Consider the following 15,433-nt stretch of genomic DNA (forward strand, 5'->3'; position numbering starts at 1 on the left):
CTTGCTTAACACAATAAAATGAGTGAAATTGTGACTGGCATGACAGAACTGCCTCTGGTGTACATGATTGACAGAAGTGACATTTATTTTTGTCCTTTTTCGAGTAATCTGATATGACCATGAAACAGAGCACAAAATCATTGAAGAGGAAGAACTGCTTCATAAAACGACAGTTGTTGTAAATCATCCCTTTCTGAAAGCTTTAACTTGCACTACTGTTTTGTGTGTTACCAAATTTGGTCTAGAAGGATATGTTTCCCCCTGTTCCACCTTGCTGCCTTAATTGTTTTCACAATTTGTTCTTTTTCAGTACCATATTTGGCTTACTAATCAGCTATACTTCTTATAAACTAATACATTGCTGTGTTTTTTAGTGAATTTTTTGGGTTGTGTTCTTTTTAAATTGGTGTTTAAGCCTGTAGGAAGTGTCTCTGGAGAACTTAAGCTTGTAATGGAAAACTGGAGTTAAATATCCAATTATAGAGCTTCGGTGTGGTAGTGTACCAACAAGAACTCTGATCAATTGTCTTTTTAAATGCACAAAAGGAAAACTATGATTATTGGGTATTTTGGGTTCTTTGTGAGGATTAACTCTTCTTTCATCCCAAGAAATATATAAACTGCTGCAAATCTGCAGAATAATCCTTTTTGTGCCTACTTAGAGATATTTTTGTAACAGTTTTTATAATACCATTGTGTTCAGAAAGAGAACTGGAAAACAGAATAGATGGTTATCCTTTCTGAAGTTTGGAAGGGAGACACATGATGTCTGTGGCAATGCCCAGGTCTTTCCTCATTCTATTTAAAGGATGTGATTACTGATCCTATTTTCACAGTAGTATTTTTATAAGACCTAGGTCAAGTTGCACTTTCTTAATACCTTATTGCAACTCCTGTAGTCTGAACCTGTTTGTTTATGGGCTTACAAACTTAGAATAATAAAGTAGTTTGGATAATTTTGGCACACGGCTTGTGTTCAGACATTTGATTGTAGTTGACCTTCCTTCTCTAGAGAAATGTGGTGACTGCACAGCTGCACATGTGCATGTGCCAGTACATCCTTGAGGAGTGAACAACTGGTGGGCAGGCATTACCAGTCCTGAATGTGCACTCTGATACAGCAAGTAGCGAGCAAAATGTGCTTTAGAAGCAGTTGTTCTGGATATTATTGAAGTACATTCCCCAGTTAGACAGCTTATGTTGAAGTGTAGTTAGCAGCTTAGTAAGGGATGAGCCAGCGCTGCTTTAAGACTGGAGAGGAGCTCCTGGAAACGGATCTGTTTCCAGACAGGAGCAAATGTACATTCAAAAGGAGAGACCTTCTGGCTCTCATTGACGTTGGATGGCACTGACACCTGATGTGAGATTGCAATGAAAGTCTGCAGCTTTATATAGCTTATACACTGTGTGAATATAAAGCATCTGCTGCTTTTTGTGATCCCTCAGTAGTGAACCTGATCTCAGCAGGGTGGGGAAGAAGGCTTCCCTAAACTTCTAAAGACTCCATGGCTTCTCTGTGCATGGTAGTATTAGAAGTCTTAGTAAGTAAAAACCAAGTTGAGTTTCTTTCTGTGCCATTGATCCAGAAGATCTCATTTGATCATAATACATAATTTGTTTGATGTGGTTTGTTCTTAGCAAACAGTGACTCGTTTAATTTCTCTGTCTCCTTTCAAATGCTTACTGGAACAAATAAACTATTAATACTACTTCTAAAACTGAAGTTAAATTTATTGGGCCATAATTCTTCAGTATTTTTTAACCTTTTAGTCCAGTTTTCTTTACTCTGTATTGATGTTACCTTTGTTAGCAATTTACTCAGTTGACTTTACCAAAGGAAAAGCTTTTAACACACCTGCCTTTTTAGGGTTGTGGGCTTTTGATGTGAATGGGACTGCTTCTCTTGGTCTTTTGTATTTTGCCAGGTCTGCCGTGTCTAGCATCTTGCCCCCATGTGCTTGTTGTAGTTTTACACTCTACCTTAGTAATCTGACCTACTTTCTGTGTCTTGAGTGCTTTCTTACATTTTATGCACAGTGAAGGCCTCACTACTTGACCAACTTCTTTACTTGTCTTTCCTTCCCCAGTAGGGTTGTTTGGATGTAATAGCTCTCCTATTAGGTAACCAGATTTCCATAATTCTATTTTTCCCCTTGGGCTTCTCCATAACTCATTTTTGCCTTGCACTTGCCTACTGTGAGACTTCCCTTTGTTTGTTTACCTTCTTCTTCTTGAAGCCCTGTGTTGGATTTGTTTTGAGCTATTCTTGCTCCTTTCCCTCTTAAGGGTTATTACCTGAGTTTTTTTCATTCTTTCTTTTTCCTCTCATTTCTTTCACCTGAGTTGTATTTGTGTTTGTATGTTTACATCTTAGTCCCTTAAGATAGGTTAGAGGGATCTTCGAGATTGGATTCTTTCTACAGTCTTTAATAGGACAAAAATAATTATTGGTAAATAATCTAGTAGAATTATTGACATGATTTGTAAAGGTCTTAGTGTTGTCCTTTTGTGTGAGCAGCTAGCAGGTTATTTTAACACATGAACTGTAAGGGGGAGTATTTGTGTGTACAGGCTGAAATAAATCTACCTGTTTATCCATTGTGTCCGAAAATGATTTGGGTGATTTAGACTTCCAACTATCTTGTGTCCACAGTCTTAAGCATGCTTTGGTGTTCATTAGATTTCTGGCTTTGGTGTTCATTAGATTTCTGGCTTCCTGGTTTTTTGAGTGTGTGCTGGGGAGGGGTAATGAGAGAGCACAGTGCCAAACTGCTTAGAAGTTGTTTGTCAGGAAAGGGACTGAAGAAGCCTGAGTCAGAAGTACTCTCCTGCCTGCTCCATCTCTTCCCCAGCTCTTCCCAGCTGGTGTTGATAATTCTGTGCTGGTCAGATCTCTTCACCTCAACTCCATGAAACTTAAATTTTGAATGTACATCTGCTTTTTGTAAATCCCAGTGACACTGAAAGTGGAGGAAGTGTCTTAAATATTTTAAGATTTCTGGATTGTTGGTGCAAGAGAAATATGGCTCTTTGCACTGGTGAGAGTTTTAGTGCAAACCCATGTGCTGCTACTGTTCATAAAACTTAATGACAGTATATGGTTACACACAGGGCTTGAAGACTACCAACTGCTTTCCTTAAACATTTTTATTATTATTTCAAAAATTCTGTACCTGTAACTATTTTATTTTAAGTTTTGAGAAGCTGAATAATAGCTTTTATAGGATTGCCTTTTTCTTCCCTTGATCTATGCTTTTAGTGTTAATACTGAGTTAGGAACAATGACATCTTGCACACTAATATACCAATAGATGTGGAAAACCCGTAACCAACTACTGTCTGCATTTCATGTTTTGTGATAGGAAACAGCAAGGAAAAAAAAAAAAGACACACCAATTAAAGTTTTAAAAAATGTTTGTTATCCTAGTGAAAGGATAGGGAAATGCAGTTTTGATAGTGCTCAGTGTAGCGAGCTTGTGTTAATTGTGTGATACATAAAATAGACCTTCCTGAGAATCCTGATCCTTTTAGTGTGTGCATATTTAGAAATTAATCTATACTGATTTTTTTGTGCTCTTAACACATAATACTAGTTAATTATATAATTATATAATATGGATAATTGTCATACATTACTGTAATATATATAAAATCACACAGTGCTTATGAAATTACTCTGTGCTCCTCTGAAATGCAGTTTGTGCCTCCTATAATACGTTTCTTGCAGAGTTGCTCCCTGCCCATGAACATTCTGAGGAAGGTGGTCTGTTCCTTGGTAACAATCTGCTTTGTCTCCATTTGAAAATGCTACCTTGTCTCTAAGGAGCTGTAGTTTTGTTTTGGTTTAGTTAATTTTAAGCTGATTCCTATTAGTAAAACTGATAATAGAATTACTTCATTAACAAACTAATTTTTTCATAATGGAAAGGCCTAAAATGTATAGCTTCCTGTCTGGACATTTTATCTGACAGTGAGAGAGAATAGATTTTTTTTTTTTAAACAAGTATTAATATTTTGCTGATACTCAGGATAAAAATAATTTTAAAAAGAGCTAATACCTAGAAATGCAATTAATGTCATCCAGCCTGGATTTATGGAAAATTATAGTGAAGGCTCTGTTTTACAAGTGGAAAGAAACAAGAGTGGAATCATAAAGGTTAGAAAATAAGAAAAAGAGTTGTGATTTTTCTACTTTTGTTTCAGACAAATGTCTCATATTGACAATTCAATGTTGAGAAGTGGGGCAAGAAAACCTGCTTCAGCTCTGTGAGACAAAGCTTCTGATTCTGTTAACGAGGCTTGCTCTCCCTCTTAATTTCTTGTTTTTCTTTCTAATATTTCCTATGTTTTGGATAAGTTAGTGAGATCTGAGAATATTTTGTTTTGCCTTATTTTGCTGAACAACTTGTGCTCAAACTTCATGAGACTGCAATTGAAAAATGTCATTTTGTGGGATGAGCACTTAAGAGTTTTCTAAGCAAAAAAAAAAGATCTTTGGAATATGATTCTTTATAATACCTTTAATAATATTCTTTGTTGAGCCTCTTGTGATTGAATGTTTTTAGTGATTCATAATCTTCATTCGAGTTTGAGTCACTGTAAGATGCTTTCTATTGTTAGATAAATATTATGTATGTGATATTACAGTGCTTGTAAGTATTGACTAGACTTGCAGAAAGTACCATAGTCCTGTTTGTGTCAAAAATATGATTTTTTGAAATCATTTATGATGAAAAATGTTACATTATAAGTGGAATACAGTTGTGAAAGATAAAGTTTGAATTGAATGTTTAAGTTTAGATCCTTTCAAGATTTAAACCCTTTTTCTGTTTGTATTATAATTTCAACCACTAAAGATGTGTATAAGCTGTGGAATCTTGTGGAAAACAGGATTTATGATAGAAAACCATGCTGTAAATATGACTGGGGAAAATGTAAAATTAAGAGTTAGCTTTATTTTTTGTAGCTAGTATAATGGGAAATGTCCATGATGTTGATAACAGTCCATATCTGGGAAACAAAGGATTTTGTTTATGGCGTTTTTCCAAGTATTGCATTCTGACTCTGTTCCTTTTCTTCTTTATGTTTTAATTTTGTTTTCAGATCTTGAGTCAGATGACTGCGCGTCCATATACATTTTTAATGTAGACCAACCATCGTCCTCTGTGAATCAGCCCATTTGTATTCCTCGCCACGGACTGCAATCTCACTCCTCTCCCCTGACACCTCCTACAAGACTTCAGAGCCATAAGAACTATGAAGGCACGTGTGAGGTACCAGAGTCCAAATACAGTCCACTAGGTGGACCCAAACCCTTCGAGTGCCCCAGTATTCAAATTACATCGATCTCACCCAACTGTCATCAGGGGATCGAAGCCAATGAAGATGAACTACACACAAATGGCACAGAAAATGACTATATGGAAAGGCCTTCACGGGACCATCTCTATCTTCCTCTTGAGCCATCATACAGGGAATCATCCCTTAGTCCAAGCCCTGCCAGCAGCATTTCATCCAGAAGTTGGTTTTCAGACGCTTCCTCTTGTGAATCCATTTCCCATGTTTATGATGATGTAGACTCAGAGCTAAATGAAGCAGCTGCTCGATTTACCCTTGGCTCTCCTTTGGCATCACCTGGTGGTTCTCCGAGAGGTCCCAGTGATGAATCATGGCAGCAGCCTTATGGATTTGGGCACTCCTTGTCACCTAGACAGTCTCCCTGTCATTCTCCTAGAACTAGTATTACAGATGAAAATTGGTTAAGCCCTAGACCAACATCAAGGCCCTCATCAAGACCTACATCCCCTTGTGGGAAACGACGACACTCCAGTGCTGAGATTTGCTATGCTGGTTCTCTCTCTCCTCACCATTCTCCAACTCCATCACCTGGCCATTCTCCCAGAGGAAGCATAACAGAAGACACGTGGCTAAACACTTCCATCCATAATGTACAAGGCCTTAATTCTGGCCTTTCACCATTTCAGTGTTGTACAGAGACTGATATTCCTCTAAAAACAAGAAAGACCTCAGAGGATCAGACCGCCACTTTATCTGGAAAGGTCGATATCTGTCCTGAAGAGCAGGGTAACTTGTCATCATCCCTCGAAACTGCAGTAGATGATTGCTCTGGATCTCAGCACACCTTGAAAAAAGATTTGCCCGGAGACCAATTTCTTTCTGTTCCTTCACACTTTACTTGGAACAAACCGAAGCCTGGTCATACTCCTATATTTCGGTAAGTGATTACCAAGTCTTTCCCTCCTGTTTTTTCCCCTCCAATGCATCTTAAGTAGGCATTGTCCTTATATTTCAGTGATGCATTAAGGCTTTACTTAAAGAAAACTTGTTGTAGGCAGGTAGATGTTATAATTAGGAAAAAATAAGTTGAGATACCAAATGCCCATCTTTTTCTTCTTTTAAAAGTACAGTAGATGCGTTGTAACATAGGATTAGTTTGTTTGTGTACTTGCACAGAGCCCAGCTGAATTAAGTGTCTGCAGATTTTGTGCACGCTTTGCAGTTCCATCTATTCTGAGCGGTTGACATTTTAATATAGCCAGAGAAACCTGACTTACCTGATTTCATAGAACTGTGAGACCACAAAAGAGGTGGGGAGATTATTTGCTTTTGTTTCTGCTTGCTTCTTCGGGCTCATATAATTCTAGAAATAGAATAAAGAAAAAAAATTGTATGCCATACTGAAAATCATCCAGAAAGAATGGCTGTCTGGGCTGTCATTCCAAGGTATTTCCAACATCCACCGTAGAATTAAATAGCTCTTTTCCTTATGTAGTTCTGTCGTGGGCTAGCCGGATGATCTGTGGAGGCTCAGAAGAGAGACCTGGTTTGATTGGGATAATCAGAACTTCCCATTCCATTACTTTTTAGATGGACCAGTTCTATGATCTTTCCTGTCTTACAGCTTTTGGAGTCACTTTGCCAGTGCAGTAGGTAGAGTAAAAACAAGAGCTCCTTAAGCAGCATTGCTGCTGGGTGGACAGATACTGTAATTACTCGTCACAGGATATCCATTTGATTTGTGAACCTTTTCCTTGTTCTGCTAGGTTTTAAAAATAAGGGGTAGGAAGGTACTGGGAAGGAGAAGCCACTAGATTAATACCTGTAAAACACAATTATCCATATAAAAAACCATATTATAGATTTAAATGTCAGTGCTTCCGTTCTATTCTGTATTGATTTTAAAATACCTTTGGTTAAAATAGTATAAGTCTGTCCATGGGCAGTGCTTAAGAGTTGCTCTTCAACGGTGTAGTAAATGAAGCAATTCCTCTTTTTTGGGGAGGTTGAGGGGTGGATAGGTTAGGATTCTTCACACGTATGCTCTATTTTGAAAAAGGCAAAGCTTAAATCTTGGTAGTTAATGATAAAATGTGGTGTTTTTATCATTGCAAAATTTTGTATAAATTCCTTAGAAGTTATCGACTAGCATGTCTTGTTAATAGCTAAATATATTTAAACACTGCTTATTCAGCCATTTTGTCATTTTTTGCCTAATGGTATAACCACAGATTTTAATTTCTCTCCTTAGAATTGTATTGATTTTAGTAGGTGGAAGGCTTTTTTTTTTTTTCCTCTTTTAATGTCCTTCTACGTAATTGTTTATGGATGTGAAATTTAACAGTAAAGCTGCTGGCTGGAAAAATCTCTTTTACCAGATCTGAAACTGCTGTGTTGACAGATACATTAACTGTCTTGAAATTTTTAGGGGTTTTAAGAATGTCTGTTAATAATAGGTGTTCTAATCTGTTACCAGAATCTTTTCTTCAAACTAAACCAGTAACAACTGTTTTTCCTAATAGTGTATTTTGGAATTGTATTATATTTCTGTAGGATGCTAAGCAGTCCTAACTTGGCATTTTTGTTAGCTTGCAGGCTAACACAGTTCATAAAAGGTGAGCACCACTGCAACGCTAAAGGTCATGAACGTATAGGCATGTGGAAAGATGGGATGTGGATCTACGGTTCTTTTGTGGGATGACCAAAGTAGTTTGAAAAATAGATAATTCAGTTAAACCTGTTTCTTGTCATAGGGAGAACTGAGTAGAAGTGAATAAAAAAGCAATTTCAATGTTTTCATTAAAAAGTAAAAATATTTTTTAAATGTCAAAATTTATTTAGAAGCTGGCACTGAAGAATTTCTGTAAATATAAAATGGGGAAACAGGCAGAAGAAAAGGAAGAGTACACCTATACAGAAGTAAACTAAATAAATCTATTAAGCTGTATACATTTGGTGCCAAAATGTCATCTGACTGTTGAATTAGTGGAAATGGTTGCACTGGCAGCTGTATCCTCAGCGAAATGTTGAATTACTCAGCAGTTGTAGCTTGTTCCACAGGTGCTATGACAATGTGCATCTTCAGTATGTTAAACATTCCATTCTGTCATATAATATTTTATAATTTTGATTCTTATAATGCAGGGTAGCTAAGCTGACCCTTATGTTTTATGAATAGAAATGAAATGCAAGATAGCGACCAAAAGTGAGCAGCCTAGTTGTCATAAAGAATTATACAATTGATATTTATATATTTATTTCCCAACAGTCAATAAAGATGCTGATTTTATTATTTTCTTGCACATTTGCTGTTAGAGCTTGAGTTGTAAGATTTCCAGAAAGTGCAAAAAAAAAATAAAATTAGAAAATCTGTTTTACAGTACTTTTCTTACTTGAACAAGGGGAATAAAAAGAGTCTAGGATTGACCTAGAAATCTACTGTGCCAGTATTATAACAACTTTGGTCAGAACTTGTCACTAAAAGTACAGTTCACAAGAGATCAGCAGCATTGTTGGTGCTAATGGTGGTTATGGTGTTCTGGAGTTAAGGACCATCACAGATATGGCCAGCACTGGTGTAGGTAACATGGAGGTTTTTTTAGAAGAGTGGTCACTGATGATGCAATTGAAAATTGTGGGAGTACTGTTATTTTTGCTTATACATTTATTTTTTTGTTATCTTTTGCTTTAAACTTATGATTTTAATATGAATAACGAGTGGAACAGTAAGTTTTAGGTTCTGTAAAATGGGTCTTGAGAATCTAATTTGTGTCTCAAGCAAATAGGCACTTCATAGGGTAGTAAACTTAATGAGTCATTAATTTCTTTCTTTTTTCTTTTTTAACCCTACAGTATTTGATGGAAATAAATGGTGCTTTTGTGTCTGGAAGATAAGCAGGCAAGATTAATTAATGGTCAAAAATCTTAAAATTAAACCTAGTTTCTTTTACTTCCTTCATGGAATTCTTAGAGACTTTTACATTGATTACATTGATTTAAAAACTACTGGGTAAATTGGCGTGTGTCTTCAGACTGCTTTGTCATGAATTTAATTTGTAACACTGAGAAGTGACGGGGCATCAGGTAGTTTCTTTGTTCTAGTGGTGATGAACAAACAGGCTTTGACGGATGTATTTACAGCTCAGGAATCTTTGTAGTGATGGATATATAATGGCAACTTGAGTATTTTACTGTTGGAAACCAGGATTGCTGGCAATGTCACTTATTCTCTCAGAAAAAAAAATTAGTTTAAATATAGTGGTGGAATACTCAGAAAAGTTGCTTCTCTTGTCTGAATCCTTGTCTTGGAAGTCTAGAGAGTAGAGAGGAACAGTATTATGTAATATTTTAACCATAACTATTGGGACTTTGGTCTTAATTTTAAGAAGGAAAAATCTTTCAATGTGAGTGGACTAGAGGCAAAGTTAGACTGCTAAGTATTTATCACCTTATTTCGATAAATAGAAATAACACCAGCTACGCTATGTTAGCAAAACTTTGAAGTGAAAATATTTGCAAATCGCTGACTTTGAAGATAAGGACCCACTTAAGTGAGACAAGCAAGAGAACTTTGAACCTCTTAGATTTTTAATAAGCAAGGCTATTGCTGTAATGTTTACACACCATTAATGAATCCAGAGAAATTCAGGTAGTGTTTAATATGGGGCCTTTTGCGCTGTACATGTTATCCAGCTCTCCACTTTGTTCTGAAATGATAGAATATAAATTCTTACTTGGCAATATACTATATCAATACTCTGAAAGCATCATTAACTGTGGGTCTGCTAGTAATAGAACAGTGGTATTTTGAATGTAAACAGTATTAATAAAGTCTATTGATAAGCCACTGTGGCATCTGGAATGGCCCCAAAAATCTTGACTTCAGAAGTCTTCCACCAGGAGGACTTTGTTCTAGGCAGGGAAGAGCAACCACAGCAGTAGTTTGGCTCTACAAGCATTCTTGAAAATCTTAGTATTGGACCATAGTTATTATTTGAGATTCTCAGGGGTTCGCTGTGTTGCAACACTGACTTGTCACAGGATACTCAGTGGGTTCATCTCTGCAAAAACTGGGATGAGATGTGGAATATCCCCACTGTATAGTCAGTGAGCTTTTTCCCTTATTATGTGTCGAGAGAAGTAAGTGTAAGTGGAAAATATTCATTTTTCTGCAACTAAGAATTAATAAAAGAATCACTCTAGGAGATCTGGGAATTTCAACCAACAAAGGAAACAAGAACTTTCACAAGTATCTGGAAATACTAGTGTGTGTCTTTCAAAGGTTATTACCAGAATTAGTGATTACAAAGAGGGAGGAACATTTTCATACAGAGTGGCTAAAATGAGTTCTTATATCAGGTCCATCTGTGTTCAAAAGCTTTCTAAGCAAGGAGTCCAGGAGAGCATTAGACTGAAGGTGAGCTGATGGACGATGTGCTTCAGCTGAGGGACCAGCACTGGCAGTTTGTCTGCACGGAGCCCCAGCTGTTTGTGCAGTGCATTATCCAGGGACAGTGCAACAGGTGGGAGGTAACAGTGTTAAGTTTTTAACTGCCTTATTTTTAATGACTCTCATAGGCTTTGTTCTTCCTTCTGTCCCACGTATACTGCTATAGGGTCACAGCTAAGTGCAAATGGACAGCCTTGTTTCTGGCCTAAGTTTCTTCCTGTGTGAGAGTGGCATAGTCAGACCAAGAGCCAGGCCCTGACTTCTGCAATCTGAATACTGAAGTCCTTATGGACACACTTGGCTGTTTTTGTACTCAACATCATTGTTTCCTGTCAATTTTGTATAGCCTTAATCAGTTCTGTTTTGGAGATAATGGTTGCAGAGGAAGAATCTGTTAAATTAATATTGATAAAACTATCATTAAAGTAATAACTTTAAATGTTGAGAATGCTACTGAAGGGTTCCTTCTTTACCTCTTAGTTCCCTTTAATAGGTGCTATTCTCTGGAGCCTTTAGTCTTGGTATGATGTGAGTGTGAGCTTTTGGAAGCTTGCATGAATCAGATTATAAAACTCCCCTGGTATTATTGGAAGAATATTTGTAGGTTTACAGATTGGTAAAACTAGTAGGTTACTGCATTGTTAATAAGATTTTTATTCACTTAAAGACAAAAAATTTAGAGAAACTTCTGTAAAAGACTGTCACAAGCTGTTGTAACAGTAACATGGCACTGAACCGGGTAGAACTTAGTAATGAAACATGTGGGTTTATCCACAAATGTGTTCCTCCCCCATCAAGACTGAAAAGTGAAGGGTTTAAGGAACAAAGGTTCTTTATTTTTTTAATCTTTTGTTCTAAAATAACTTTGAAAAAAACTCACGGTGAGCAGCTAATGCAAATGCTGTCGTGCTATATGCTGTCCTGTCGGGACAGGGGAATCTTTGTAACACTAAATTCTTGCTTACTTGTGAAGCAGTTGAGCTGCTTATTCTTAAACATGTTCCAGGTATGTTAAGCGTAATGCACCACTGGGTTTTGAATTTACGCAAGTTCTGCACTACCAGAAATCGCTGATGTTCAGTGCACAGTTTACAACTGAGAACTGTGGTGAGTTAAGTAGAAGTTTTACTGCTGCTCCTCAGCTAATAGTGTACACTGAGTAATATTTTCTTGAGAACGCGTCCTTAAATGCAGTACAGCTACAGCTTCTGACTTACTTTCCCATGTTCAGTATCTGGTACAAAAACAGCTTTGCTTCATATCAAAAAGTGTTCAGAACACATGCAAACATGTTACCCCTTGTCCCCCAAAGGCTGACATGGTTTTTCTCATTTGATATGGAATTCTGCATAGAATAAAAAAAACACTAACAGTTTACAGGTTGTATTCTCCTGGAGTTTCTATTTAGTGTCCAAGCTTGTGGGTTCGTGTGACTTTAAGAAGGTGACAGTGCTGGCTAGGAAGTTCCCACTCTGCCTCCCTCCCCCTAGTTCTGTTTGAAGAAGGTCTACAAATAACTGGGACTTCGGTAAATTAATAGGATTAAAAAAATTACCTTTCAAAATGAACTAAAGTTAGATCACTGATTCAATTCAATGTGTATCTATATGGTATTTGTCTCGAAAAATTGTAAGGGTGATAAGGAAGCAGAAATACATAAAACCAATATTCCTACAGGGCAGAAAGGTACTTAACAGAGTACTCTAAAACTTTAAGAATCCAATGCTGTTGAGAAGTTGAGGGTGATAGAGACAGCAAGAGAAATAGTCAGAGAAACAACAATTTGGGTATTCAACACCAAACTCAAAAGGGAAGCAGCTGTAACTCTCTAGCCAACTATATCTAGAAGACATCTGTTTGATGCAGTACATCAAAGAGATGTACTCAGGTGTACACAGAGAGGTACACAGCTCAAAGGCTGTGCCATTTATTGGGAGATCTGTGTTTTGAAAACTCTGCAATTTTTTGATGTTTTAGGCATCTGCACGTGCATAGTGCACTCGCTTACTCTCTCGTGCTGTTATTTTCTATTTGTTTTCAAAGAATGACAAAATCTTGAGACTTGATTATTTTCCCGTCTCCATATTTGTTCTTGTATGCCAAATGTTTTTTCAGGAGATAATGTTAGTCTGATACAGCTTGTGCCATATTTTTAATAGTTAATTGCAGGAGGAGTAAATCTCTCTGAGAGACTGTATGGAGGGTGGTCACAAGCAACAAATACTTTTTTCTTGACCGAGTTTATCATTCAACTTTCAGTAAAAGCTCCCATTAATTGGTATATAGCTTATGGTGCATTAACCAAGTTCTTTTAGGTACCATATCTGTTCACAGTGTATACCAACTATTTTGACATAGAATATTTGGTTATATGGGGGATTAAAAGGTTTCCAGAAATACTAAATGAAAATAGTGTGCTGTGTTTCTTCTTGAATTCCTTTTAGTATCTTCTAATCCTGACGTTTTCTTTCCTTTTCAGACTGAAGACTTGAGTCCTTCTCCTTCAGTAGCTATAAAAGTGAATGATAAGGTCTAGTTGATAGCCAGTAGTAGCATTTAGGTAGTACATCCTGGCCTGTGGTAAGTATCTGGAAGGACTGGGCTTATACTGCGTTCCTGACAGTTTCCTCTTTTATTGCTGACGTTACCAGTCCTCTCCTACCCAGTAAATACTGCTGCTGTGGGAGGACCAATCATCAGATCTCCTTAGGGGGAGGAAGAAGCCTCTTTGCTGTACACTGAATGCTGGTGGAGATTATTTCTCACATTTCTGCCTTTCAGTAAGAAGAAAGGGAAATATTCTTCTTCCCATTGCTCTCAAAGGAGTGAAGATTTATGTTGTAATGCCAACTCTGTCCTGAAGTGCACAGTGCAGGTATCTATGAAAGAGCAGGTCAGTAGGCTTGGAGGTCATTCTCCTGTAGGAGGAGGCCAGCAAGCGGGGCTGGTTCTTCTCCCTCTTTTCCATTCCTAGTGACAGATATTTCTGCAGTAAAAGTATGGTGGTGCAGGCTGAGCCCAAGTCCCTCCAGATACTTGCTAAAGACAGATTCCTTTCCTTGTTTTTTTTTGTTCAGTCCAAAGATTTATCTTCTTTCTCACCTGTGGATATGATTTTATACATCTTAGCTAAATTCTCCAGAAGGTATCATTTACCTTTTATTGGCCTGTGGCTATCTACGTTTGTGGAAATTTGCATGGATGGGGGGTGGGTTGCCTGACTTCCTGTAAAGTGGAAAGAGATGGATTTGAGCTTTCCCAGATGACAATACAAACCAATATTTGTCCATTACTTTAAAACCTAATTTGCTTTTCCTGTTGGTCAGAGTAGCGTAGAACAAAACTACGTGAATAGAAGCTTATTTTTATTGTAAATATTCTTGTTTGGTAAACAATGCTATAAATGTTCACTTTTAAATGTTCATAATTTAATTTACTCCACTAGGTAATTACTGACTTGAATCTGATTGTTGATCTTTTTAGAATCTGAAGTCTATAAATCTGTGCAGGTAAAAGGGTAGGTATGAAAACTTTGGTTTGAAGTTCTTCCATATTACTTCTAATAACTGCATTTTGTTTTTCCCTGGTGTGACTTTGCTAATATGTAAAAGGGTATATCTGTGGATAAGCTGAACATGTACTTTAGGTCTCTTCGTTGCCTGTTGCAGTAAGTCTTTATGCTTAGGTAGAACACCAAGCTTTTTAAAACTTCAGATGATCATATAGTGTTCATTTTAATGATAGTTAACAAAGTGCAGCGCTTGCCAAACTTAGAAAAACAAAAACAACAAGTTGAAAGGTAAAAATGCAGAGAGTTAAAACTTAATGACAGGCAGAGACTGAATTTATACTGTTCTCTCTAAACCACATTTGAACTTACTTCCTGATATACTTGAGGATAAAAAGTTAATATAAAGGCATTGTAGAGTAGCACTGGTAGTGTGAAGCTCGAGGTCATACAGTACCTTTCTTTTAATTAGGTGTTGGAAAGAAGAAATTCCATTCTAACAACCCCAAAATAAATTGGGATTAATTGAAGATTTTAATGTACCAGCAACATTTTGGAATTTTCACGTAAGATTTTTAAGCTAGTAGGTATTCTTCTTTGGTTATCATTTGCTAGGAAAGTGATATCATTGTGTTTTACAGTGAAGGCTTTGTTTGTACTGTGGCCAGATGGCACAGTTCTTGTAATCATAGTGTGCTCATCTTGTTTGCAGCACATCTTCATTGCCACCTCTTGACTGGCCTTTACCAAGTCATTATGGGCAGTGTGAACTGAAAATAGAAGTCCAGCCTAAAACTCATCACAGAGCTCACTATGAAACAGAAGGAAGCCGAGGAGCAGTAAAAGCATCTACTGGAGGACACCCTGTAGTGAAGGTAGGAAGTCTGGCTTTCTTGAATAGAAGGTAATTTTTTAACTACAGTTATTGGTATTTACAATGCTGTGAATTGTTCCCTTGTGTGAAGCTTACAGTCTTTCCTGGGTAAGATTTTCTCCCTTAAATGGAATTAGTTCAATACAAAAGTTAGTTTTGGTTGCTAAAAAATTTAAAGTTTGCTACAATTACAGTGCATGTCACAATTTTATGCTGTATGAAGTTTTATGCCTGTGAATGGGTTCACAGTGCAATAGTGTATTATTATTATTATTATTATTATTAAACACAAGCTTTAAGGAGG

General features: G+C 36.9%; 1 protein-coding gene across 1 annotated transcript in view; it reads left to right on the forward strand.

Annotated features, from left to right (window-relative positions):
* Positions 1 to 15,433, forward strand: part of NFATC3 (nuclear factor of activated T cells 3) — a 66,229-nt gene that overhangs the window by 10,723 nt on the left and 40,073 nt on the right. The window contains 2 exon segments of the mRNA XM_032701032.1: positions 5,104 to 6,235; positions 14,968 to 15,130. Of these exon segments, the coding sequence (XP_032556923.1) occupies positions 5,104 to 6,235; positions 14,968 to 15,130 (1,295 nt within the window).

Source organism: Chiroxiphia lanceolata, chromosome 13 (assembly GCF_009829145.1).
Source record: "Chiroxiphia lanceolata isolate bChiLan1 chromosome 13, bChiLan1.pri, whole genome shotgun sequence".
NCBI lineage: Eukaryota > Metazoa > Chordata > Aves > Passeriformes > Pipridae > Chiroxiphia > Chiroxiphia lanceolata.